Raw genomic sequence first — 26,298 nt, 5'->3', positions numbered from 1 at the left:
CTTCCTTGAAAATATTCACAAGGATGGTATAACTTTTTCCATCTTCCGCCGAAAAATTAGAATTGAACTTTAAATTTCTTTATGTCTTTGTGAAATAATGAACTGAAGTGGAAGATTTTTGTTTTCTCTGGAGAAATTAGAATTGAAGTGTGTTCTTTGGTAAAGTTCAGAAGAGAACTTGAACTACTCTTCACTTCGTTGAGAAAATTTTAAATTGAACTAGAACTTTTTCTCTTCCATGAAAATATTCACAAGTATGGTATTGCCTTTTCTATCGTCCACCGAAAAATTAGAATTGAGCTTTAAATTTCTTTATGTCTTTGTGAAATAAAGAACTGAAGTGGAAGATTTTTGTTTTCTCTGGAGAAATTAGAATTGAAGTGTGTTCTTTGGTAAAGTTCAGAAGAGAACTTGAACTATTCTTCACTTCGTTGAGAAAATTTTAAATTGAACTAGAACTTTTTATCATCCATGAAAATATTCACAAGTATGGCATTACTTTTTCTATCTTCCACCGAAAAATTAGAATTGAACTTTAAATTTCTTTATGCCTTTGTGAAATAAAGAACTGAAGTGGAAGATTTTTGTTTTCTCTGGAGAAATTAGAATTGAAGTGTGTTCTTTGGTAAAGTTCAGAAGAGAACTTGAACTTTTCTTCACTTCGTTGAGAAAATTTTAAATTGAACTAGAACTTTTTATCTTTCGTGAAAATATTCACAAGTATGGTATTACTTTTTCTATCTTCCACCGAAAAATTTAGAATTTAACTTTAAATTTCTTTATGTCTTTGCGAAATAAAGAACTGAAGTGGAAGATTTTTGTTTTCTCTGGAGAAATTAGAATTCAATTGTGATCTTTGGTAAAATTCCGAAGAGAACTTGAACTTTTTTATCTTCTGTGAAAAATTTGGAACAGTATTTTAAATTTTTCATCTCTTCGAGACAGATCTGAACTAAAGTTGAAAATTTTTTTATTTTTTAGAAAAATAGAAATGATCAATGACTAATTTCTTATTCATTGAGAAAATTCAGAAGAGAACTTGAACTGTCATTGACTTCGTTGAGAAAATTTTAAATTGAACAAGAACTGTTCATATTCTCTGAAAATATTCACAAGCATGATATTACTTTTTATATCTTCCACCGATAAATTAAAATTGAACTTTAAATTTTTTTATGTCTTTTTAAAATAAATAGAATTGAATAAAAACTCATTTCTTTTTGATTGAGAAAATTCAGAAGAGAACTTGAACTTTTCTTCACTTCATTGAGAAAATTTAAAATTGAAATAGAACTGCTTATCTTTCGTGAAAATATTCACAGCTATGATATAGATTTTTCTATCTACTATAGAAAAATTTAGAATTTGTGAAATTGGTTTAAGAAGCATATAAAGAAAAGAACTTGTTCTGAAATGCCTTTGAAAAGTATTTCTTGGTGTTGGAGCGTTCAAAACGCTGTAAAGTATAGTTGTGGGTGAAAAAGATAAGTACTTCAAGTTGGAAAATGGGTTTAGGAGGAGCATTAAGAAAGTAACTTGCTATGAAATGGTCATTGAAAAGTATTTCTTGGTGTTGAAGTATCCAAAAAGCTGTAAGGTATAGTTGTGAGTGAAAAAGATAAGTACTTCAAGTTGGAAAATGGGTTTAGGAGAGACATTAAGAAAGTAACTTGCTCTGAAACGGTCTTTGAAAGGTATATCTTGGTGTTGAAGTATACAAACAGCTGTAAAGTATAGTTGTGGGTGAAAAATAAAAGTACTTCATGTTAAAAAAGGGGTTTAGGAGTGACATTAAGAAAGTAACTAGCTCTGAAAGCGTCTTTAAAAGGTATTTCCTGGTGTTGAGGTATACAAAAAGCAGTAATGTATAGTTGTGGGTGAAAAAGATAAGTACTTTAAGTTTCAAAATGGATTTAGGAGGGACAATAAGAAAGTGACTTGCTCTGATATGGTCTTTGAAAGGTTTTTCTTGGTGTTGAGGTATCCAAAAGGCTGTAAATTATAGTTGTGGGTAACAAATATAAGGACTTCAAGTTGCAAAATGGGTTTAGGAGGGACATACAGAAAGTAACTTGCTCTGAAATGCCTTTTGATAGGTATTTGTTGGTGTTGAGGTATCCAAAAAGCTGTAAAGTCTAGTTGTGGGTGAAAAAGATAAGTACTTTAAGTTGCAAAATGGGTTTAGGAGGGACATTAAGAAAGTAACTTGCTCTGAAATGGTCTTTGAAAGGCATTTCTTGGTGTTGAGGTATCCAAAAAGCTGTAAAGTATAGTTGTGAGTGAAAAAGATAAGTACTTCAAGTTGGAAAATGGGTTTAGGATTGACTTTAACAAAGTATCTCGCTCTTAACTGGTCTTTGTAAGGTATTTGTTGGTGTTGAGGTATCCAAAAAGCTGTAAAGTATAGTTGTGAGTGAAAAAGATAAGTACTTCAAGTTGGAAATTGGGTTTATTAGGGACATTCAGAAAGTAACTTGCTCTGAAATGGTCTTTGAAAAGTATTTCTTGGTGTTGAGGTATCCAAAAAGCTGTAAAGTATAGTTGTGGGTGAAACAGATAAGTACTTCAAGTTGCAAAATGGGTTTAGGATGAACATTAAGAAAGTAACTTGCTCTGAAATGGTCTTTGAAAAGTATTTCTTGGTGTTGGGACATTCAAAAAGCTGTAAAGTTTAGTTGTGGGGGAAAAAGATAAGTACTTCAAGTTGCAAATGGGTTTAGGAGGGACATTAATAAATTAACTTGCTCTGAAATGGTCTTTGAAAAGTATTTCTTGGTGTTGAGGTATCCTAAAAGCTGTAAAGTATAGTTGTGGGTGAAAAAAATAATTACTTCAAGTTGGAAACTGGGTTTAGGAGGGACATTTAGAATGTAACTTGCTCTGAAATGGTCTTTGAAAAGTATTTCTTGGTGTTGGGACACTCAAAAAGCTGTAAAGTATAGTTGAGGGTGAAAAAGATAAGTACTTCAAGTTGCAAAATGGGTCTAGGAGGAACATTAAGAAAGTAACTTGCTCTGAAATGGTCTTTGAAAAGTATTTCTTGGTGTTGAGGTATCCAAAATGCTGTAAAGTATAGTTGTGAGTGAAAAAGATAAGTACTTCAAGTTGGAAAAGGGTTGATATAAAAAAATACCATGTTAAAAAAATTCAAAAACTATTTTAAAAAAATGGGGGGGGGGGTCCGGTGGTCTTTGGGGGCTCGATGGGCATTAGGGTGACCGGGGGCCGTTGGTATTGGGGTAGGAGACCTCACGACACTGTTCAAATGGAACTTGTGTATTATAACGACCACAGAGTTTCAGCCTCAAATCCTCTTCTAAAACATCTTCTAAAATCATCTTTGAAAATGTCTCTAACTGTTTCGCCGAAATAATTCCCTAAAATGCCTAAAACGGTTTCGCCCATTTCAACTTGTAAAATGGGTTTAGGATGGACATTAAGAAAATAACTTGTTCTGAAAAGATATAATAAAGCCTTAAAAAAAGTATTAAAAAATATGGAGGGGACTCTTTGGGGGCCCGGGGAGGTCCTTTTGGGGTCTGGGGGGGCGGGGGGGAAGCCGGGGGAACCTTTGGGGACGGGGTGGTTCCTTTGGGATGGGGGTATGGGGATCGGAACCCTTTGGATCGGGGTAGGGCGATCGGGGCCCTTTGGGGTTGGGGTAGAGGACCTCACGATACTGTTCAAATAGAACTTGTTTACTATAACGACCACACTCAAAACCTCTTCTAAAACCTTTTCTAAAATCATCTTTTAAAATGTCTCTAACTGTTTCGCCGAAATAATTCCCTAATATGTCTAAAACCGTTTCACCCAAATAATCCCCTAAAAGTAATCTCAGCGTGTTCCTTTTGTTTTTGGCATCTCTGTGCTTTCACATTTCAAATTTCTAGGAAACCCTTTCCTACGTTAATCTCTTCAACTCATAAATGTTCCTAGCTACACTATTAAGGTTTCGTTAGAATATCAATTTATCTCTCCGACTTAAAGCTCAGTGAAGCCGTATTTAAAAATAGAATTTCTATCTCTTTAGCCTCCCGCATAATTCCAAGATAACAAGTGATGTTATTTCTAATTCCTGACAGTAAAGATCAATGAAGCCCTATTTAAAAATAGAATATTAATTTTTCTCTCTGACCTAAAGAACGTTTATCCCTCAGACCTAAGATTAAAGAAAGCCATAATGTTTCTTAATTCCCCCTTCGTGAATCAATATATTCCCCTAGCAATTATGTAAATCAATTTCTCAGGTAAGGTTAGCCTAAAGATCAAAGAAGCCATGTTTGTTTCTTAATTCCCCTTCGTGAATCAATAATTAACCCCCCGATTATGTAAATCAAGTTCTCATGTTAGGTTAGCCGAAAGATCAAAGAAGCCAGGTTTGTTTCTTAATTCCCCCTTCGTGAATCAATAATTTCCCCGCCGATTATGTAAATCAAGCTCTCAGGTTAGGTTAGCCTAAAGATCAAAGAAACCATTATTGTTTCTTAATTCCCCCTTCGTGAATCAATACATTCCCCCACCGATTATGTAAATCAATTTCTCAGGTTAGGTTAGCCTAAAGATCAAAGAAGCCATGTTTGTTTCTTAATTCCCCTTCGTGAATCAATACATTCCCCTAGCGATTATGTAAATCACCCCTCATGTCATTACACGTGGCCAAACAACAACAGATCGATTGACCATCGACCCCCATTAGACTCGATCGATAATCCTTGAATAAATTATGTAAAAAAAAGTTGTAGGTGGCAGCAGGGGTGCCCGTCACGACCTTTATAATCATTTCTACTATCGACCGAACGCCACCGACGAGACACTCGGTCGAACGCCGCCGAACAGTCGTAACGCCGCCGGCGCACCGTCACCGGTAGAGGCAGCGGCGTTCGGTCGACTTTAAATTAATTTTGCGGCAAGTCTTTATTGCGTCAACCGCAAAATTGGAGCTTTTTCTTCTCGTGTGGTTTAGTATTTCGATTTTCCTGAATAGAAATCAAGCAGGGCTTACACTATCCCCGAATTTTCGGGAATTTTCCCCAAAATCTATGCGTCACCCCGAAATAAAATTTGGTTCCCCGAATCCCCGAAAATCACGCAATCCCGGTGCCACCCCTAGCGATTTATCACCAGTGACTTTCCCTGCCAAATATTACTTTGCATACCATAATTCTTTACTACTCTCTTGTTCATTAATTTTCGTCTCTTTTGTTACTTTGCATATAAACCAGACAGATGCAATATGCAATTGTAAATATTGTAATATACACAGTTCTTCATGTGTTGACAAAAAAAGTATCGTCTTTATGAAATGAGTTTAAATCATTTCGAATACAGTTTCCCAATCGTTATTTCTTTCATCATTCATAGTCAAGAATTTGATTTTCAAGTTTAATAGAATTATAGAACGCATTCACTACTATACAGCTTTAGCCTTCAGCTGGATTTTGAAATTGACAGCCGACAGATTGTTTCTACAGCTAAATTGTAAGTTTGCAGATTATTTTTTTTTTTGCTGTTTTTAGGTAAGATTTTCTGTAATGTTTAATACTCAATTGTTGGACGCCTGATAGAAAATACAATCTTCTTTCTAAAATATTTTTACCCCCCCCCCTCCCACCAAAAAAACCTTCTATTGATACAAAATTTAGCTATAGACTAAGCTATGTACAAGGTTAGGAAATTAAAGATCGAAATGGAAGTTACTCCCAAAATATGATTTATTAAAAAATTGTAAATTATTGCTTATAGAGGGGGGGATAGGGGGCTATCATTTTTAAATGATAATACCTCATTTTTTTTTGAAAGCAGGGATGCCAAAAAGATAATTATTTTTTTCATTTAAAGTGGAGACAGAAGAAAATGATATCAAATTCCCTGGGAAACCATTAAAATATTTTGATAGACCCAGGCCCCCCCCCATTAGGACTTGTTCATTGTCTTGGGTATTTTGCGATTTCTTATAGGCTACTGGCCTAATTTGGCTTTTGTGTGTGCTCCCTTTTAATTATATTCCTTGGATCTTTAAAATGCAAAGGCAAATCTATGACTCAGTTTTCCAATAATTTAAGGTATATCTGAGTAATTTCGACATTTTTGTTGTCGTCTTTGTACCCCTTTACTCATACCCTCAATTTTTTTTTCAAGGAAAACTAAATTGTTTAACGTTATTTTGCGTGTTTGTTTCAACCAAATAGCGACCTAGTTAATTATTAAGTAAATCATTCTTCTAATGAAAGCTGAGACGGCATCCTATCAAGAGGGTATCCAGAGGGGGGGGGGGGGTAGGGAGGTATTACATTTAAATGATTATATCTTGAAATTTTTTTATCGAAAGCAGGGATCCCAAAAAGTTTTTTTTTAATTTAAAGCAGAGATTGCATCCTATCAAGGTGGTATCCAGGGGGGGGGGTAGTGAGCTATCATATTTAAACGACAATGCTTCGTTTTTTTTGAAAGCAGGGGTGCCAATAAAATATTTTTTTAATTAAATCAGAGACGGTATCCTATCAAGATGGTATCCAGAGGGGGAGGGGGGGGCATAGGGAGTTATTATATTTAAGTGATAGTACCTTGATTTCTTTTATTGAAAGCAGGCATGCCAAAAAGTTGAAAAGTTGACAAAAATTAACAAGATTTTCGTGAGCTATACTTGATACAGCACTTGCATGGTTTTATCGTCCAAAGGGAAAGGAACATATGCGTCCAACCCGTTTTTTTTTATTGATGAAACGGGTTTACTTTGAAAAAATTCATTCATTAGTACCAGGCAGATTAACGCTAAAACGAATTGGTGTGTTAGGATACCTCTAAAACATAAAATGTAACATTTGGAATATTATAACACTTTTTTCAAAGCTTTGAAGAATAGCAAAAAAGGCTAAATACCCCTAACTACGCTTGAAAGCTATTTTAAAAAGATACTCTTTGGAGATTTCCATGGAACTGACCATAGCAGAAGCTTTGAGCCTGGGTGGGGATCAAAGAGGAGTCTTTGAGTATTTTAACCACAGGTGACTTATTGTTGCGACTTTCTTAAATTTGATAATTTTTATGAGCATTTGGAAATCAAAGCTTAAACTCAATAACTGATAATAAGTCTCCTAACATTTTGCTTGGGTTAAAAGTGATGAACTAGGAAGAAAATCTCAACATCTTCCTGGAGCTACTTCCGTCTGCATATTATTTCATTTAATTACGTTTAAAACGGATGAGGTTTTAATTTTTTACCTAAGAAAATAGCTGGCACTTCATTTTTCTTCATACCGAATAAACCATTGAGTGTTTTTTGTTTCATTGTGATTGAAGTGTTCTCATGTGAAGTGTCCATCATGTATTTTTCTATTTGATAAATTTATTCCTTTTAGATGCAGTGACTGATATTAAGTATTTATGAATTTATAATTTGGAATTAATCCCCAAAAGAAAAAATGAATACTATCCAAAAGAGCAGCCAAAAGCAATAAAAAAGCAGCAGTTCAGCCTTAGCCTACATGACATATATTCTATAAAGAAGCCAAAAAAAAACTTCAAATGTATTTTTTTTAAATTGTTATTATTACCACTTTTTAATATAAGAAGGCTTTTTAGGAATCCAAAAGAGCAAAAAAAAAAACAATCAGTGTCAAAGTCACCCATTTAAACTGTTTTAAAGGTGAAAAAACAGATATAGGCAAAGGGCAGTATGAAAAAATTAAGCTTCTAAGTTCAAAGTTTTTACCCAGATAACTGACGAATTTTGTGATACGGTATTTGAAGTTTTGTATGCAGCAATGTTCGATGAAAAAAAAACTACTAATTTTGATAATTATGTATGTTAAGAATTCACACAGCCATTTCATTTCTACCAGATTTCTACTTCTCCTGATGAATAACGAAGAAGACCAGTTTCCAGCCAGCGACTTGTGAATTTTTGAACTCATGAATAGGCTCGAATCTGTTGTAAATTTAAGCTGTGATTTGAGAAAGACTGATGAAAACACTAATGTTTGCGGTCAACATTGATCGCGCCGGCGGCGTGCTGCCGACATATTACCGGCGGCGTGGCGTGCTGTTTTTGGCCCCGCCGCCGCCGGTCTTCCCTCATCGGCGCGGCGCCGGGGTCCATGTGTAACCCTTTTGAGAATGTACATAATCATTGTCAATTGTATTCAGTTCAATATCCGCCGAAATATTCTTTGACAGCTTCACCTTAATGCCCTTAGCTTGCGTAGTAGCAGTTATAGAATTAGTAGCAGTATGCACATAGCACCTTTTATTTTCTTCAATATTCTCTTCAACACACCAAACTGTTCCTAAGATATTGCTAATACGCCCTTTTGACAACCTGTATACAGATGACGTGATGTGATTCAGTTCACCTTCCATCCTAAATATTCCCTGAAAATTCCACCTTCATATCGTTAGGTACAGCTGTAATAGTAGTCCCAGTAATAGTAGTAGTATTATTAGTAATAGTACTAGTACCAGTAGCAGCAGTAGTAATAACTTATTACCTTTTGGTCAGCTAAATATTCCTCTCATCAAGTTCTGGATGTTTCAACTTAATAAAATTAGCTGTTGCTATCCCATTGCAGATACATCCTTTTGATAACCTATATATTCATATAGCTCCTTAATTTTTATCTTAATACTTTTAGCTTGCAATTGGTTGCAATAGAAGAAGTAGTCGAACTAGTAGTAGTAATAGTAGGGTGTAGTAGCAGCAGTAGTAAATGTGATTAAAATAGTAATAGTATTAGCAGTAGCGTGCACAGTGCCGGATTTAAAGCTTTAACGCTTCAAGAACTAGAGTTTTTGCAAGATTTTCGGGTTATTCCCAAAAATTTCAGGGATAATGGAAGCGATTAACAGAACACAACTGATGTGCGAAAAGTGACAAAAGAGAGGAGTAATACAGAACTCTGAGCTAGAATTCTCGGGAGACATCTGACAGTTTATAAGCACAGTTTATATAATTATCCAGTAAGTTTACCACAGATGATTTCTGGCTCTTCATTCTCGGTGCGAACAAAAAGCTCCTCCCACTCATTTGTGCACTTATTGGTGAGCCGGCCAAGTGGTTTTGTCAGTACTTGTTCCATAGGTGATTATTCTTTGTCTACCCGTGAAAAGATCTAATGCCGCTTATGTTTATAAGTTCTCTGGAGCACTCGCATCTCCGTCCGGGTTTTTATAATGGGTGAGATAGGGAAAGATCATACTGCTAATTATATAAACTGTGGTTTATAAGTGACCATGGAATTCCTGTGTTATTTTAAAGTCACTTTTCTGTGAACAGGTAGCGTGGCGGCAGAGTGCACCTGGCGACGATAAATCACTTCAGTCCAGTTTTGTCAGAAAAAAAAATCAGTCAGTGATAATTTATTGTGTCCTCTGGCATTATGCGTCTCTAGGTCCGGGCCTAGTGGTAAATCCAGGCCTGAGCTTGCAAATATTTCCTTTTGGTGAATTGACTTTCCTTTTAAGCACTCTCTGAAAGTCCCAACTTAATACCCAAATCCCTTCTTGAGATACCCCATTTTGACAACCTGCATCCAAATAGTGTGTTTTGATTTATTTCGAATTTCCCCTCAAATCGCCCATTCTGTCAATTTGTCAACTTTAAATGCGCAACCTTAATAGTAATAGTTTAATAGTAGTAGAGATTGTAGTAGGAGCAGTAGTAGCAATAATTGTGTTGAATTAGTAGTAGTAGAAGCAGTAGTAGCAACAGTATTAACAGCAGTCGTAGCAGGTTCATGTTGTCTTTTGATCAGTTGACCACCTCCCTCATGATGTCCCAGAAGTTTCGTCTTGATGAAACTGCCCACTGAAAGTTAAGTTGATTTTTCTTCTCTTTTTTTTTGGGTTTTTCTCGTAGTAGCGAAATAATGACAAAATTCCAACAGTTCCAGCTTGTGTTAGCGAATTTCAAAAAATTACCGCTGTGCCCCGTAAGAATTATCCAAGTTTCAAAGGATTAAAAAGGAATCTTCAACTACTTAGTTTTTGCGTATGGAGATCACAGAGTCGCACCTAACGGAGAATAGTCTCATCTCGTTTGAGGATAATTACTGCGAAGCATCTACAAAAACTGATAAAAATGTTGGAAGTGCGTTTAAAGAGGTTAACCAAAACCCGGATATTTATAAGACGGCTTCCAAAACTTTCGTGTCGCTGAAAGTAGTTTCTTCTGAACCATCTACCGCAGATTTGCTAGCTAAAATAGTCGCAACTGAGATAGAAATCGCTAAGACAAATGAATCAATGATGAGCGCGATTACTAAGCAAGTTCAAGATAAATGCGGAAACGACCGAACTCTGAAAACTTCTGTTGAGAATATCGTGAGTGAAATATACTCGTCAGTGTCGCTTGAGTTTAATCCGAAGCTAGAGCAGTTGTTGGTATCAGTAAAGAATATCAAAGGACTGGAACCGTATGTAGCCTCCAGATTGAAAGCATCACGCTTATAAACGTGCACATGCCTTCGGGAAGTAATAACATCAAAGCCAGAGCTGATTTTATTCAGAATATCATACCAAGATACGTCCCTATAACTGGATTTAAATTATTGATGGGAGATTCCAATTGCGTAGCCAGAGAAGAGGATGTGCAAACAAGAACGGGGACGAGTCTCAAAAAGAGAGTAAGTGAAGATCTGAAAAGCTTGGTAAAACCATATGATTTAACATACATGTGGATTCTAAAGAAAAAGAATGAGTCTTCTTTCACCCGAATCGGAAACCAAGGAGCAATTAGAATCGATAGGATTTACATATCCAGGGAGATGGAAAAGTCTGTAAATTCCATTCAGCATGAGCACGTTTTATTCTCTGATCATTACGCGGTCCGAGCAAGTATAGGGGATGTAAACAGGAAAACAAGTTTCATGAGAGCTCCGTATTGGAAACTACACCCTGATACTATCAAGGATAAAGGAAACAAAGAAATAATCCGAGAAAAAATCCAAAAAATACTCACAGAACGACAACAAGACGAAAGCCACCTAAAAGCATGGATTAAATTTAAAGAACAGATCGTAAATTTTCTAAAATACCTACAAAAGGAAAGCGAAAGAGAGCGGTTAGCCCACGAACGATTTTTAAGAAAAGTCCTTAGCCAACTAAAAGATGAAATAGACCAAAATACAGGCGATCCGATTTTCAAATACCATGAAATAAGGCGACAATTAAAGGAAATCGAGCAGAAAAAATTTGAAAACTGGACAGTAAAAAATCGTTTAAACGATTTATATGAGGGAGAACAAATAAGCCTGGCGACAATCTTGAAAGCTAAAAGGAAACGAGAAGAAAGCAAAATTGACCGAATAAAAACACATGATGGAAAGATAACAGATGATCACGAAGAAATAAAAAAGACGGTATACGGTTTCTTCTCAGAGTTATATAAATGGAAAGAAGGAGCAAGAGAGGCAAATGCTTTTGGTGATTTTAAAGTGAAGCGAAAGGTTTCAAAGGACGAGAATGAAATGTTAAGTCAGCCCATTACTGAAGATGAACTAAAACAAGCTTTAAGTTCTACTAAAACAGGGAAAGCCCCAGGAAGAGATGGTTTAAGCTATCATTTTTACAAACTGTTTTTTAGTGAAATCTCGGAAATCATGTTATCAGCAATGAACGAGATGCTACGTGAAGGAGCTACACCGGATAAGACCCTAGCGATCATCACATTAGTGCCAAAAAAGGGAGACATGCAACATATCGAGAACTGGAGGCCCATCTCTCTACTTCCCTGTGATACCCGATTATGTTCCAAAGTACTCATGAACAGGCTCAGAAAGCTGATGGGAGAGATTCTGGGTGAGACCCAACATGGGGGCATAAAGGGTCGAAAAGTCCAACATATTCTTGCAATTTTACGCGACTTACTCCTTAGAAGAGAATAACTATCGGAAAGTGATCTCAAATGGGTTTAAATATGCGTTGATTTTATCAAAGCTTTCGACTGGGTAGTCCGGTAAGTCCTATGGGAACTGATGACGGCGAAGTATTCGTTTTGTGGCGAATATGTCGTTTTTTACAAGAACCTATACCGTGGTGCAGCGGCGAAAGTGGTGGTAAACGGAAGCCTCACTGAGGAATTCCCCCTTGAAATATCCCTCCGGCACGTTGATCCAAGCTCTTCATTTCTGTTCGAGATCTATTTCGACCCTTTGATAAAATACATAGAAGCCAGAATAACGGGTATCAGAGTACTGCCAACTTTAGTTCTCAAGTCTGAAGCCTTTGTGGATGATGGGAATTTCTTCGCCGATGGAGTGAGTGACATTAAAACAGTCATGCGGGGCCTAGAATGGTACGAGAAAAATTTTGCCGTCAGGACTCACAAGAAAAAGAGCAAGATCCTCCCGTTAACAAAAAGTGCAAAGGCGAGTTGGATTAGGAGCTCGGAAAAGGAAACTTGGCTGGAAGTCAGTCCTACAGTAAAGACACTTGGCGTGGAGTTTTCAGTCAGAGGAAATTGCTTGCAGAACGCATGGGAAAAGAAAGTACTCGAGATTCAGTGTTTGCTATGTGGCGAAGATAGAGGCAGGAATCTTTCCTTGTTCCAGAGATCAACTTTCGTCAACATGTATTGTGTATTAAGAATACTTTATCTGGCCCCAGTAATACCCCTCCCGGAACCTATAGCAAAGAAAATTGAAACCTATATGTGGCGTTTTATATGGAGCGGTAAGCTAGAAAAACTGAGTAAAAAGTTGCTCTTTTCCACAAAGGAATCGGGAGGTCTAGGAGTACTGGATTTTAGAAAACTGTGCCAAAATATACTTGCTAGAATGACACTTGAATTTTTAAATGGACCACAAGAACACTTTCAAATAACCAGAGAGTGGTTGGTTCCCCTACTAAACAATCCTAATTCAACAAATTCAGACACAAACGGTCCAATTTTCATGAAAGATTCTTTCCCGATATTAAAGCAACTGCAAGAGAAGGGACTTCTTCTGTCAGATAGTACAGAAATAAAAACTGAAATAACCAGGATTTTAACTCCCGAAGAGGAAAATAACGGATATCACGTAAAAGAAAAGAACCATTTGTAAATTTTGAAAATGCCTTTAGAAATTTACATTCTTTCCCCATGGAACCAAAAGTGAGAGAGCTTATGTTTCAAGTCATACACATGAATTTGCCTTACCGAAATAGAGTGTCACGTTTCCTGAGAAATGAAGATAAAAAATGCTCTTTTTGTTTTAAAGTAGTGGAAGATGGTTTAGACCACGAGTTCATCAAGTGTAATGAAAATAAGGGAATTTTTCAGTTTGTTTTTGATTTAAGTGAAAAGTGCAAAATTAAAGTTCAAAGTGATGAAGAAAAGAAGAAGCTGGTGAAATTTGACATAAATTCGGATTTGGATGTGAAAAAGAAAAATTCTATGTGTTATATTATTGGAAATATGTGTCATTATGTGTGGAGTAGAAGGAAAAGAAAGAAAGTGGTGTGTTTAGAGGGTTTTAGGAGTTTAATTGAGAAGAAAATGGAATTATTGAAGATAAGAAATGAGTGGAGAGTATTTTTTTGATTTTGAATTATGAATTTTTTTTGTAAATATGGTGGGTGGAAAAAGAGAGTGAGAAAGTAAGTAGTGGAGAGTTTGAGTTTTTTATTGGTAAGAGATTGGTGTTTTTGCGTGAGTGAGTGAGAAAACAGCGCTGCCAGTAAGGTAGTTTAAAGAAAACTATTGATAATTGTTTTTTTTTCTTTTTTAATTAGCAGCCAAAAAAGGAAAAAATAGGAAAAAAGGAAAAAAAATGAAATTTAAAAATGGAGTTTGGTGGTCATTTCAGCTTATTTGTTTTTCGTAAATATTAGTGTGTTTATTTTTGTGTGTTGTAAAAATAATCTGAAATGATAATGTAAAAGAGGTTTTTTTTAGGGTTTTTTGTTGGTTTTTTTATTTATTTTCTATTGGGATATTTTTTTTATATTTTTTTTTTTAGTAGTGGCTTCTTTGCAGAATTGGAATTTGAGAAAATTTTGTCTGTTGTTGTAAATAGCCACCGCAAGCGGGGACTTCCTGTGGAGGGGGGACGTCCTCTCTGCGGGAGAGAATTTTATTTTATTGTTAATATGGATTAAAAATTATTTTAGTAGAAGTACAATAATGCGAAGACCACTCTTTGGCTGCTAATTTTAGTAAAATGCGGAGTGTAGGTGGCATTTAGATTTTTGTAATGTTTAAAGTAGTTTTTTTTAATGTTAGTGCCACTGAGAGGAGAGGAGGTGGGATTTAAAAAAAAAGAAAAAAAAAGGACTGATTGAAAATCTAGAGAACCGAATTGCAAAATTAGAAGTGAAAATTGATGATTATGAGCAAGAAAAACAGCTTGGAACTCTAGTTTTTCACGGTATGAAACAGCAGCCGGGTGTTGACTTGAAGTCGACCATTCCGAATATAGCCTCGCAAAAGCTGGGACTTTCCGGTATCTCTGATTGTGATTTAGGCATAAAGGGTAGTGATTTAAATTGGTTTGAATCGTATTTAAGTGAAAGGAAGCTACGAGTGACTTTGAGTAATAAATCTTCTCAGCCGTTTCCCATAAAGTGTGGTGTTCCACAGGGCTCAGTTCTTGGTCCTCTCCTGTACCTGATATTCGTAGACACAATGAGATTCTACATTCCCGGAGCTTCAGTTACTTCGTTTGCTGACGACACGGCTTTAGTAATTGCAGCAAAGTCGCTGTAAGAGCTCTTGTTCAAGGCGAATAAGGCGCTTGATGCCCTACATGAATTTGTTTGTGCTAGCATACTTAGCGTCAATGCATCAAAAACAAATTTTATGATGCTTACGAGGGCTAGTTTTCCTCCCATTCTCCCTGGTGTCCGTCTATATAATGACCTACTGCTCTCCCTAGTCGAAGAGATCCGATATCTGGGATTCATCCTGGATCGAAACTTGAGTTGGAGAAAACAGTGCGAGACTTCATAACATGCAAGCTGGAATGAGGCCTTGGAGTTCTGAACCGTTTTCAAAATTTTTTACCTGTAAAAATTCTGCTTTTATTGTGTTTTTCATTAATAGCGCCTTATATAAATTATGGTTGTTTGATTTGGGCGAGTAATTTTAGTTGCAATTTTAGAAGAGTTCAAGTTCTGCAGAATAAGGCTATAAGGTTGATTGGAAGGTCTGATTGTGGTATTGATAGCACTGAATCACTTTTTAGAAAGTTTAAAATTTTAAAGGTTGGTGAAATAAGGGGCTATCAAATTGGAGTATTTGTATTTCAGTGTCTGAATGGTCTTGCACCGGATTTTTTTATGAATATTTTTAAGCCTAATTCGTTTTACAATGCTTGTTCGACAAGGAGTGCGGATAGTCTTGCATATGAGCCACGGAACACAACGAGAGCGAGTCATGTGACCAGACACATGGGCCCGTCAGTTTGGAATTCGTTCCCAGATTCTGTTCGTCAAGCTGAAAGTGTGTCGCAACTTAAAACCCGTATTAAAAATCATTTCTTTTCAGGAATTTGGTAGTGTTAAAGGTTCGAGAGAAGGCTTTTTTATTTTATTTTTTTTTGTAGTTATTTTATTTTTTTGTGCCATTATATATTTATCATTATTTTCAGTTATTATTATTGTTATCCCCTTTTTCCATTTCTTTTTGTGTGTTGCATTGGCATGCATGATATCCAACCGGTCGCTTTTTAAAGCAACTTCTTTCTTTCGTGCGACTTGTTGTCACATTGAGTTGTTTTTTTTTGTTAATAAAAATGTATGAACCTGAAAACCTGATAGGCTAAGCCGTTCCAAAAAAATTGCTGATGCACCTATATCAGCAATCTGTATGTTATTGCAAGCTACCCACTGTTAAAATTTAAGGTCTTTATAGAAGTGATGGTCGTATAAACTTTGAAAGAGGCTCATTCCGTTGGAAATGGAAAGATCAAGATTAAATTTGAAGAATCAAACGTAATCAGAGGACAATCAGCCTATCTCTCTTAACCGTCATTCCCCCTCCTCCCCAATTCATCTAAAAAACAAAACAAAAAACAATAGTTCAAAATAGTCTAAAGGTCAAATAACCATGCCTCTGGAGTTAACAACCCCACCAGCAGCTCCTGGGGCAAGGGCTGTAAGTTAAGTTAGTTGCTCATTCCTATCACATAAGGATTTTATGGAAAAGATGTTGTAGTATCTTTGGGAGGGGGGGGGCCCTCATTCAAATGGAAATCAAAAGTTCCAATGTGCATTTTCAGAATTAAAAGTTCGGAGGGCCTCCACCCCACCCTCGAAGCATTTGCAGAATAAAAATTTAGAAATATATACATTCACGTGCCCATATTCGGCGATATAAATTTCAAAAGGCATTTTCATGATACTAATAAAAAAAAAAACTTTCCTAAAAAAAATTTTTCAAAATAAAAGTAAAAGCCATTTTAAAATTAAGATAAGCATATACAAATACCTGTTAAAATTCAAACTAAAAACGACCAGAAATTAATATTAAAGAATAAATGAAACCCAAAACGAACAGAAATTAAATAAACAGTCATAGCAAAAAACATACAAAAAGTAATAACATAAACGGATAAATAGAACTTAAAGCGATTAATGCTTAAATTGGATATGACAACAAAGCTTAAAACGAAAAAAAAAATATTTTGCTATTGAAGTACTAATGAAATCTTATACTAACAGAAATTAAATAAACAATCAATGCAAAAAAAAAATATTAGTAAATTTTGAACTGATGAGCTTTCAGCAATTAATATCATTATACATCAAATATTCAATTTAATTTGTTAGTTATTTCTAAAACTGTTCAAGACGAATATAGTTTCACTACAAACAAGAGTTTGGATACTGCCCCCTTCCTTAAATGTAAATAAAAACCAAAAGCCTACTACGTCATTGGCGCTTAACTGAAAACGAATTATATCACAAATATTTTCTTTTCCAGTTCTTACAGCATTGAAAATAAAAATAAAATTACAGTGAAACAAATTTTTGAACTGATGGATCTTTTAACAATCAATATCATTATACATCTCTAAGTTGTGTGTGTGTGGGGGGGGGGGGGTGGGCTAGTTGCCCTCGGATATCTTTTGACTCTTAAAAAGTGATCTAGAACTTTCAATTTCCAATCAAATGAAGCCTCTCTGAAGTTTATACGAGCATCCCTTTCATAAGAACTATAAACGCCCCCAAGGCAACACTTAGAACGCCTACCTCCCGGGCCCTGGGGGGTTGTGTTGACACCGGAGTTTTTGTTATCTAATTTTGAACAAATTTGAATCTCGAAGTTTGTAGCGAAAGGCTTTGGGGAGAAAAGAGCGAGATAGGGGGGGGGGGGGGCTAGGTGCCTTTAAAGCTCTTGACTCTTAAAAAGTGAAATAAAACTTTGAATTTCAAATCAAATGAGTCCTCTATGAAGTTTATACGAGCATCCCTTTAATAAGAACCATACTTTCCTTTAGGGCACAACTTAGAACCTTTTCCCCCTGGCCCTGGGAGGTTGTATTGACACCGGAGTTTTTCTTATCCGACCTTTGAACTATTTTCAACAAAAATATCGATCTCAAAATTTTCATCAGAGGTTTGGAAAAAGAAGACGTGGGGGGGGGGGAGGGCTGGTTGCCCTCGGATCTCTTTTGACTATTAAAAAGTGAGCTCGAACTTTCAATTTCCAATCAAATGGGCCCTATCTGAAGTTTATACGAACATCCCTTTCATAAGAACAATATATGCCCCAGGGCATAACTTACAACGACAGCTCCCAAGCCCTGGGGGGTTGTGTCGACACCTGAGTATTTGTTATCTGAATTTTGAACAATTTTCAACTTAATGGGTACCGAAAATTTTTTATCTGATGCATTTGGGGAAGAAGGGACGTGGCGAGGGGGAAGGTCCAATTGCCCTCCATTCTCTTTTGATTTTCAAAAATTGAATCATAACTTTATATTTCCAATCAAATGAGCCCTCTTTAAAGTTTTTACGAGCATCCCTTCCATAAGAACCATATATTCCCCCAGGGCATAACGTAAAACGCCTACCCCGGTGCCCTGTGTTGACCCCGGAGTTTTCGTTATATGGTTTTTGAACTATTGTAAAGAAATTGCTATCTCAAAGTTCTTATCGGATGGTTTTGAGGAAAAAAGGGCGTGGAGGGGGGGACTAGGTGCCCTCTAATGTTTTTTTACTCTTAAAAAATCATATAGAACTTTCAATTTCCAATCAAATGATCCCTCTTTTAAGTTTATACGAGCATCCCTTCCATAATAACCATATATGCCCCCAGGGCATAACTTATAACACCTGCTCCCGGGCCCTGGGGGGTTGTGTCGACACCGGAGTTTCTTTTATACAATCTTTGAACTATTTTAACAAAATAGCTATCTCAAAATTTTCATCAGATGAATTTGGGAAAAAAGGGCGTGAGGGGGGGGGGGGGTGGTTACCCTCTGATATCTTTTGACACTTAAAAAGTGAACTAGAACTTTCAATTTCCAATCAAATGAGCCTCCTCTGAAGTTTATACAAGCATTCCTTCCATAAGAACCATATATGCACCCATGGCATAACTTATAACTCTTGCCCTGAAGACTTTGGAAGAGTATTTTGCTCAAAGATATAATTTCCAGAACTTTCAATTCCGTTGAATAAAATGGCTATCTCAAAATTTTCATTAAATGTGTTTGGGGAAATGTTGGGCTAGTTACCCTCCAATCACTTTAGACTATTAAAAAGGGCACTACCCTTTGAATTTCCAATCGAATGAGCCTTTTTTAAAGTTTCTACGATAAATCTGTCTATAAAAATCTTATATGCCCCCAGGGCATAACTTACAACCCTTGCCCTGAGAGCTGTGGGGGGAGTATCCTCCTCAAAAACATAATTTATATTTGGAAATCATCTTCCTAGAGCAGAATGGCTATCTCAAAATTTGATTGGATGTGCTTGGGGAAATGGTGGGCGTGGAAGGGGTGTTGGTTGCCTTCCAATCACTTTTGACCCTTAAAAAGGGCACTAGAACTCTCGATTCCCAAGCAAATGAACCCCGTTTGAAGTTTATACGACGACCTCTTCCATATGAAGTGCTTCTGGGACAAAAAAATAATAAATAATAAGACATTGGAGCCGTATGGCCTTTACTATAGGCAACGTTATAGCATTGCCTCTGATTTAGGGGACACAGACGTAAATTAAGGTAAGCACAAAAAAGAATAAAAGAGAACAAAATCGTAAGCTCAAAATGAACCAACTGGACCATCAAATGAGACAATATCCATAGAATGACCTGAGAAATGTAAATGTACGACGGGTTATAATGAACAAACTAGATCATCAAAAGTGACAAGACTAATCCAATCAGCTAAGGCAAAAGGCCATTCAAAATGTCTGAAGCAATGATTAACAGCAATAAAGATCAAAGAGATATGTAGTTAGAAAACTGGCAAAACTGACAATTAGAACAAAGTCAGAAAAGAAATTAAAGGGCATAAAAATATGGATTTAAAAGTTAAGTTGCAGCGATAATCGCAACGACACAAAAACGAAAGTGAAGAACAAACAAAGTATACTGTTATAAGACATATAACAATGAGGATCAGAACGAATTAAAATGAAAATGAAGAACAGAGATGTGTGGTTAGAAGATTTGCAGTTAGAAGATAATTGAGAACAAAGAAATTTGCAGTTAGAAGATAATCAGTAGCGAGAATCACAAGCAACAGTAGGAATAAGAACGTGTCAAAAATGACAGTGAAGAACTGTGCTGTTAAAGGAAAGCGAGAATTAGAACGAATCAAAAATGAAAGAGCAGAAGAAAAAAATATTATTTTAGAAGAACAGCACCATCACAATCTCTGATGCTAACTAACTGTGGCGTAAAACCCAGTAAAAACCTATAAAGATGCCGTAAACTACGCAGGTTTTATTTACAAGTCGTTGGGGCCCTTCAACTCTGTAAGTATTCACTGTGGAGTCCTCCATTATGCCGCAGTAAAAGTGCAACAAAGATGAGTTACTTGGGGACGCATTCCTGCATTGTTGATGCATTCCTGCATCAACAATTTCTAAATGAGTTTGTTTGGCCTGTTATAGGACATTACTTGCTGTCTAAAGAGTTCCACAAACAAATACGGAACTGGAAATCATGTTTTACTTTATATATATATATATATATATATATATATATATATATATATATATATATATATATATATATATATATATATATATATATATATATATATATATATATATAAAGGATTTGAATTTTACTTAAAAATTTAATTTATAGAGGGCCCCGCAAAAAATTTCAATCAGGCCACGCACTTAGTCAATCCGGCCCTGAAAGAGGGCATGTTTGATCCTATAAAGAAAAAAGAAGCATGGAGCATTAAGGTCAAACCTTAGGGAAATATCAAGAACAATGCCAAACATAATCAAAAAATATTTTTTTCTTTATTGGTTGTGAAAAGGAAATACTAGCAATATATACAGCAATATATATACAATATATAGCAATATAATCGTTTGGAAAATGTTTAGGAGCATCTCCAACTAAATCAAGGGGTAATTTGTGCATCCAGTTTTAAATGACGTTGTATCTGCAATGTGTCGAGAACATTTGAGGGTATAAACCTGAGGGTATGAAGTTTAAACTTTCAGGGTATGTTGAAGGAATGTTGAAAAAAAAAGGCTGTAGTGCAACCAGTCACCTCCCATGTCCTTTTTATCTGCAATCTCCTCAAAGACATCTGATCAAAATTCGTTATCTAGATTCACAAAGATCAAATATTTTCAACACATATGTTTATTACTTAACGTCTAGAAAGGTCTGATGCATTTAAAAAAAAGAGAAGTAAATCAGGTTTAATGGTTTGTGACATCGGATCTTCTTTTATTTTTGCAAAAAAAAAAAAAAAAAAAAAAGTTTTTTCAAGTGAAAATAAGGAGCAACATTAAAACTTAAAACGAACAGACATTACTACGTACAGAGGGGGGGGGGGTGTCGCCCCTCTCTCAACACCTCGATCTTTACGCTAAAGTTCGAATTGTGTCCCAATTCTTTAAGACTGACTCCTGATCCATAAAGGCCGTTAATTAGAATAATAAGTTCTTTTACAGGTTCTAAAAAAACTTTTGCTTAAAGAGCAAGGTATGGAGGAGGGGGCGCCCCCCCTCATATACGTAATAATTTCTGTTCGTTTTAAGTTTTAATGCTGCCCATTACTTTCAGTTGAAAAAAGCTTGTTATTTTTATTTAATTTCTGATCGTTCCCCGAAATCCGGCACTGGAAAATTCCCTTCCCCAATGAAATTTTTGTTCCTTGAAAGATCCTCCCACGTAACCTTCCCCCCTCCACGTTAAAAATCACCCCTGAAAATGTCTATAGGCTATACTTCCCAATAACCAATACTATACAATGCAATGGGAAAAGTTCATAATTTGCAGCCCTTTCCCCAGGAACTGCGGGGGGTTAAGTCATCCTCAAAGACATAGTTATTAGACTTTTCGACTATGCTGAAAAAATGGTTATCTCAAAATTTTGATCGGGTGACTTTGGGTAAAAAATGAGCGTGGGAGGGGGGCTAGTTGCCCTCCAATATTTTTGGTCACTTAAAAAGAGCACTATAATTCTTGGTTCCTGATCAAATGGGCCCTCTCCTGAGCCTCTACGATCACTGGTTCGATACGGTCATCTCAGGAAAAAACAAAAAACAAAACATAACAACAAATAAACACGCATCCGTGATCTTTCTTCTAGCAAAAAATCCAAAATTCCACATTTTTGTACATAGGAGCTTGAAAACTCTATAGTACGGTTCTCTGGTAGGCTACGCTGAATCAGACGGTGTGATTTTCATTAAGATCATTTGATGTTTTGGGAGTGTTTCCTCCCTTTTTCAAAATTCTGGCAAATTTTCTCAGGCTAGTAGCTTTTGATGGGTGCCATTAAATTTGGTGAATTATACATATTTTGAATAACCATCAAAATTCGATTCTCTTTATGTATCTATTGTTATCAGTAAACTGTTTTTTAGCGTTTCGGTTACTCTTGAGCCACATTGCTCCTTACGTTCAGTTCGTTACCACGAACTGTTTAATAAAACAAAACGTTACCACGAGCTGTTTAAAAAAAACAACGTTTTTTTATGAATGACCTTGACAAGTGATGTGACTATAAAAAGACAAGTGACAAGATCATGACCTTAAAAAACAAACAATTCCAACAAGGTTGAACATATAAAAATTATAATTTGTGTTTTACCCAATGATATTGACTCATATTTTTAGAATACTGAAAAACTGAGTTCAGTGGATTCAGTTGGACGATGGTTCAGTTGCCCGGTGGTTCAGTTGCATGGGGTTTAGATACACGGGGGTTTAGTTGCATGAGGGTTTAGTTAAATGAGGTTCATTTTCCCGGTGGTTCGGATATACAGGGGCTCAGTTGCACGGTGGTTCAGTTGCTTGTGGTTCAGTTACACGGTGGTTCAGTAACACGCACACCACTTATTGAAATAACTTACTGTAATATTATGGTGAAATAAACGCCGTTTATACAGCATTACTAATTTGCGCAAGTAATATAAAAGCTGTAAAAAAAAAGTTCAGGCTACTATTGATGCTTTCAAAAATAAAACGAGTAGCGAAGAATTATCCAAAATAACGAATTATAATAAGTGAGTTAGTCAATAGTAAAAGAGAACTTCATTCAGGGTTCATATTGACCACCTGAAAGTTATAGGTTGTGGTTTTCTCTTTGTCTAGTCCTAAAACACAGCCAGTGTTGCCATATTGGCATATTTACTTCCAGACTGGCGGGAAAATTTTGAGTTATGCAGCCAGGCGGGATAATCTTGGCGTATTTTGAAAAATTAGTCAAGATTTACTTAATATTCCCCATTGTAAGGTTGAATTGCTACTTCTAAAAAAAAAAAAAAAAAAAAAAAAAAAAAAAAAAAAAAAAAAAGGACGAATAATAATAATAATAAAAAATAAATGTTACTCCCCCCTTTTCTTACACAATTGTACATAAAAAGAGCTAGTACTAAATCTGAAAGTCCTTTATTACTTAAGTTTTGCATTGCAATTATATTTTAGAGCAGGTATTATTTTAAAACAGAAGCTTCATGTAAGGTGTACACAAACTTCCTGGGATCCAAAAAGATTGATGAAAGTAATTTGTTTTTGAGAATAATAACAAAATCAACAATGCATGTCATAGTTCACCAATCAGCTGTCAGAACACGGGATTGTTAGGGCTCATAAACCGATGTTCTAATTTTACACTATTTTCACATCTTGTTTTGGCTTTCACCTGTGAAAAACAGTTTCAGATATCAAAACTGTAGAAAGTGCTAATCCGACTGATCAGCAGCCGGAACAGCTACTTTTTAATGCTCTCAAATCACTGGAAACCGTTGGAACTTGATTATATCATGTGTATAAATAACAAACGATTAGCAGCCAGGACACGTGATTTTTAAAGCTCCTGAATCGTTGGAGGCAGTTGAAACTTGATTATATACCATTATTTGTACAATAACCTCACTCCTAAATGCCCTGAATTTCTTATACTGATCCTGCCAGTTTTCGATTTAAAATGATATCATTAATGGGGTTACCTGTCTTAGCCGTCTATGGAAATCACTATTCTGTAACAAGTTTTTATTTGAAACTACAAACAAACGGGGTTTCTCCAAGAATGGGTTGTGAGATGACAGTTCAGATTCGACTTAAGCTAAAAATGGTCTCTTATACACTTTTTGGTGAACTTTCAAATGACTTGATTGATTTGCACATATCACATTTAAACGGTTTCTATCCACTGTGCACCCTTCGGTGTCTAATCAAACAACCTGAATGAGAAAAGCTCTTCTCACATATCTCACATTTATAAGGTTTCTTATCTATGTGCAGTCTTTGATGCGTATTCAAATGAATCAGCTGAGAAAAGTTCTTCTCACTTACATCACACTTATAAGGCTTCTCACCTATATGCACTCTTTGGTGCAGATTCAAACTGCTTGAGTGAAAAGAAAATTTTTACACACATCACATTTAAATGACCTCCCACCTGTGTGCACTCTTTGGTGCTCATTCAAACTGCTTGATCGATAATTTTTTTTTTTCACACATCACATCACGTTTCTCTCTCCTGTGTGCAGTTTTACATGTCTTTTCAAATTGCCCAGATGAGAAAAGCTCTTGTGGCATACATTACATTTAAAGGGTCTCTCACCTGTGTGCAGTCTATGATGTCTTTTCAAATTTCCCAGCTGAGAAAAGCTCTTTCGGCATACACCACATATATACGGTTTTTTTCCCGTATGTTTTCTTTGATGTATTTCCAATAGTGAATGGGAGGGAAATCTTTTATTGCATATGTTGCACTCATTGTCTTTTTTGCACTTTTTCCTATGCAAGCCAATGTTAGAATTTGCAGTTTCCATAAGTGCACTGGTATTACTTAATGATGTATCTGCACCTCCTACAATAAAATAAATAAAAGGGATAGAAAAAACCTAAAACACTATAATGAAAAATTCTCATTCATATACCTTAGAGCAATGATGCTCACATGAAAAAATCGACAAAAAATTGAAAAAAAAAATCAGAAAAATTAAGAAAAATTATAGCAAAAAGAGAGGCTTGATGAAATTCAGGTCTATTGCTAGAAGCATTTTAAAAATAAAACTCCCCAATTTTATTTAAAGATTTTACCATTCAAATATTAAAAATATCCCTCTTTTAAGAAAAATATAAGAAGAACACATGTACTTGTAATCAACTAAACTTTACGTTAAAGGTGGGTTTAATGGTCTAAGGATTTGCCTTTGTTTTCTGATATTTTAAACATAACGATGAGGGGCAAATTAAAAAAAGTGACCTGAAAAATGTAGCCCATTTTTTACGAAATTCTATTTATTAATTCCATTAACAAATTATAATTATTAATAATAATTTCTTACATAATTCTATTAATTCCATTGTAACTGAAACACCGTGTAACTGAACCCCAAGCAACTGAACCACTGTAACTGAACCACAGTGCAAATGGACCACCTTGCAACTGAACCCCCGTACAACTGAACGACCGTGCAACTGAACGACCGTGCAACTGAACAACGTGCAACTGAATCACCATGTAAGTTAACTACCATGCAACTGAACCCTCGTGCAACTCAACCACCGCACTTACGCTGAGTAAAACACAAGTTAGAATCTTTACATGTTCAGTCTTTTTGGAATTGTTTGTTTTTTAGAGTCTTGATATAAATGACTGTCAAGATGAATAATAAAAAAGATCTGTTTTGTTGTCACAAAACAAAGAAATCGGACGTCACAAAGTCTTAAAGCCAAAATTGATTTATCCTCTTTTATGTCTGTTAATAGGGGTTCCCTTCGCCCTGTCACTGTCCATGGATGTAAACGTTTCCCCCTCCTCCGCAGGAAATAACCCTCTTCTACCCACGAAAACCCCTCACCTGGGATATATCCCCCTCGCGCAAAATATGGTTTTTAAAATTTGAAAATCTTATTTGAGTCGTGTTATTTTTTAGTCTAATTGAGAGATGCTAAGGAAAGTGGAAAAGAGAAATTTATGGTTAAGTGTTGCCCCCCTCCCCCTCCAGGCAAAAAATTTCTTCTCATAAAAATAATGAAGAACCCCCCACGCGAAAATTGTCCGCATATTTACCAATGACAAATACTATCTGTAAGCAACAGACAAATTACAAAACTTAAAAAGGAACTGAAACTTGTCCCATGGGGTTATCTGATTGTTTTGTAGCTAGGGAGAGAGGTAGATACCTCAAAGGGTGCATTTTGATGCCAAAACATCTCAGCTCTCACTGAACCTTCAGATAAATGCAAAATTAGCTGTAAGGGAGAGACGAGAGGAGTATTTTGATAGAAATTGTTTGATAATCCCCAGGATAACCACAAAACATGTCCTAGCCATCACATACATTCTCTCATTACAGTCCTAGAAAGTGGGACTGAACCACATTTTTAAGTCATCCTCAACGACACAGTTATTAGACTGTTCGACCATGCTGCAAAAAATAGCTATCTTAAAATTCTGATCGGGCGACTTTGGGGAAAAAATGAGCGTAGGAGGGGGGCTAGCTGCCCTCCAATATTTTTGGTCACTTAAAAAGGGCACTAGAACTTTTGATTTCTGATCAAATGAGCCCTCTCCCGAGCCTCTAGGACCACTGGTTCGATAAAATCATTTCAGGAAAAAACGAAAAACAAAACATAACAACAAATAAACACGCATCCGTGATCTTTCTTCTAGCAAAAAATACAAAATTCCACATTTTTGTACACAGGAGCTTGAA

General features: G+C 35.9%; 1 protein-coding gene across 6 annotated transcripts in view; it reads right to left on the bottom strand.

Moving 5' to 3' along the window:
• The window catches only part of LOC148949830 (uncharacterized), a 120,304-nt gene that overhangs the window by 15,717 nt on the left and 78,289 nt on the right, over positions 1-26,298 (bottom strand). For 4 of the 6 annotated variants that reach the window (XM_089093791.1, XM_089093790.1, XM_089093789.1 and 1 more), the window contains one exon: positions 23,578-24,443. The exons of 1 other annotated variant lie outside the window; for it this stretch is intronic. In XM_089093791.1, coding sequence (XP_088949917.1) covers positions 24,091-24,443 — 353 coding nt within the window. In that variant the 3' untranslated portion in view covers positions 23,578-24,090. Of the gene's footprint in view, positions 1-23,577; positions 24,444-26,298 lie in introns of those variants that run through there. One more of the 6 variants, XM_089093792.1, reaches the window with a different exon arrangement.

Source organism: Artemia sp. Qi Xiang Cuo, chromosome 8 (assembly GCF_049724085.1).
Source record: "Artemia sp. Qi Xiang Cuo chromosome 8, ASM4972408v1, whole genome shotgun sequence".
NCBI lineage: Eukaryota > Metazoa > Arthropoda > Branchiopoda > Anostraca > Artemiidae > Artemia > Artemia sp. Qi Xiang Cuo.
Note: the sequence above shows the minus strand (reverse complement) of the source record. Positions and strands in the feature narration are given on the sequence as shown.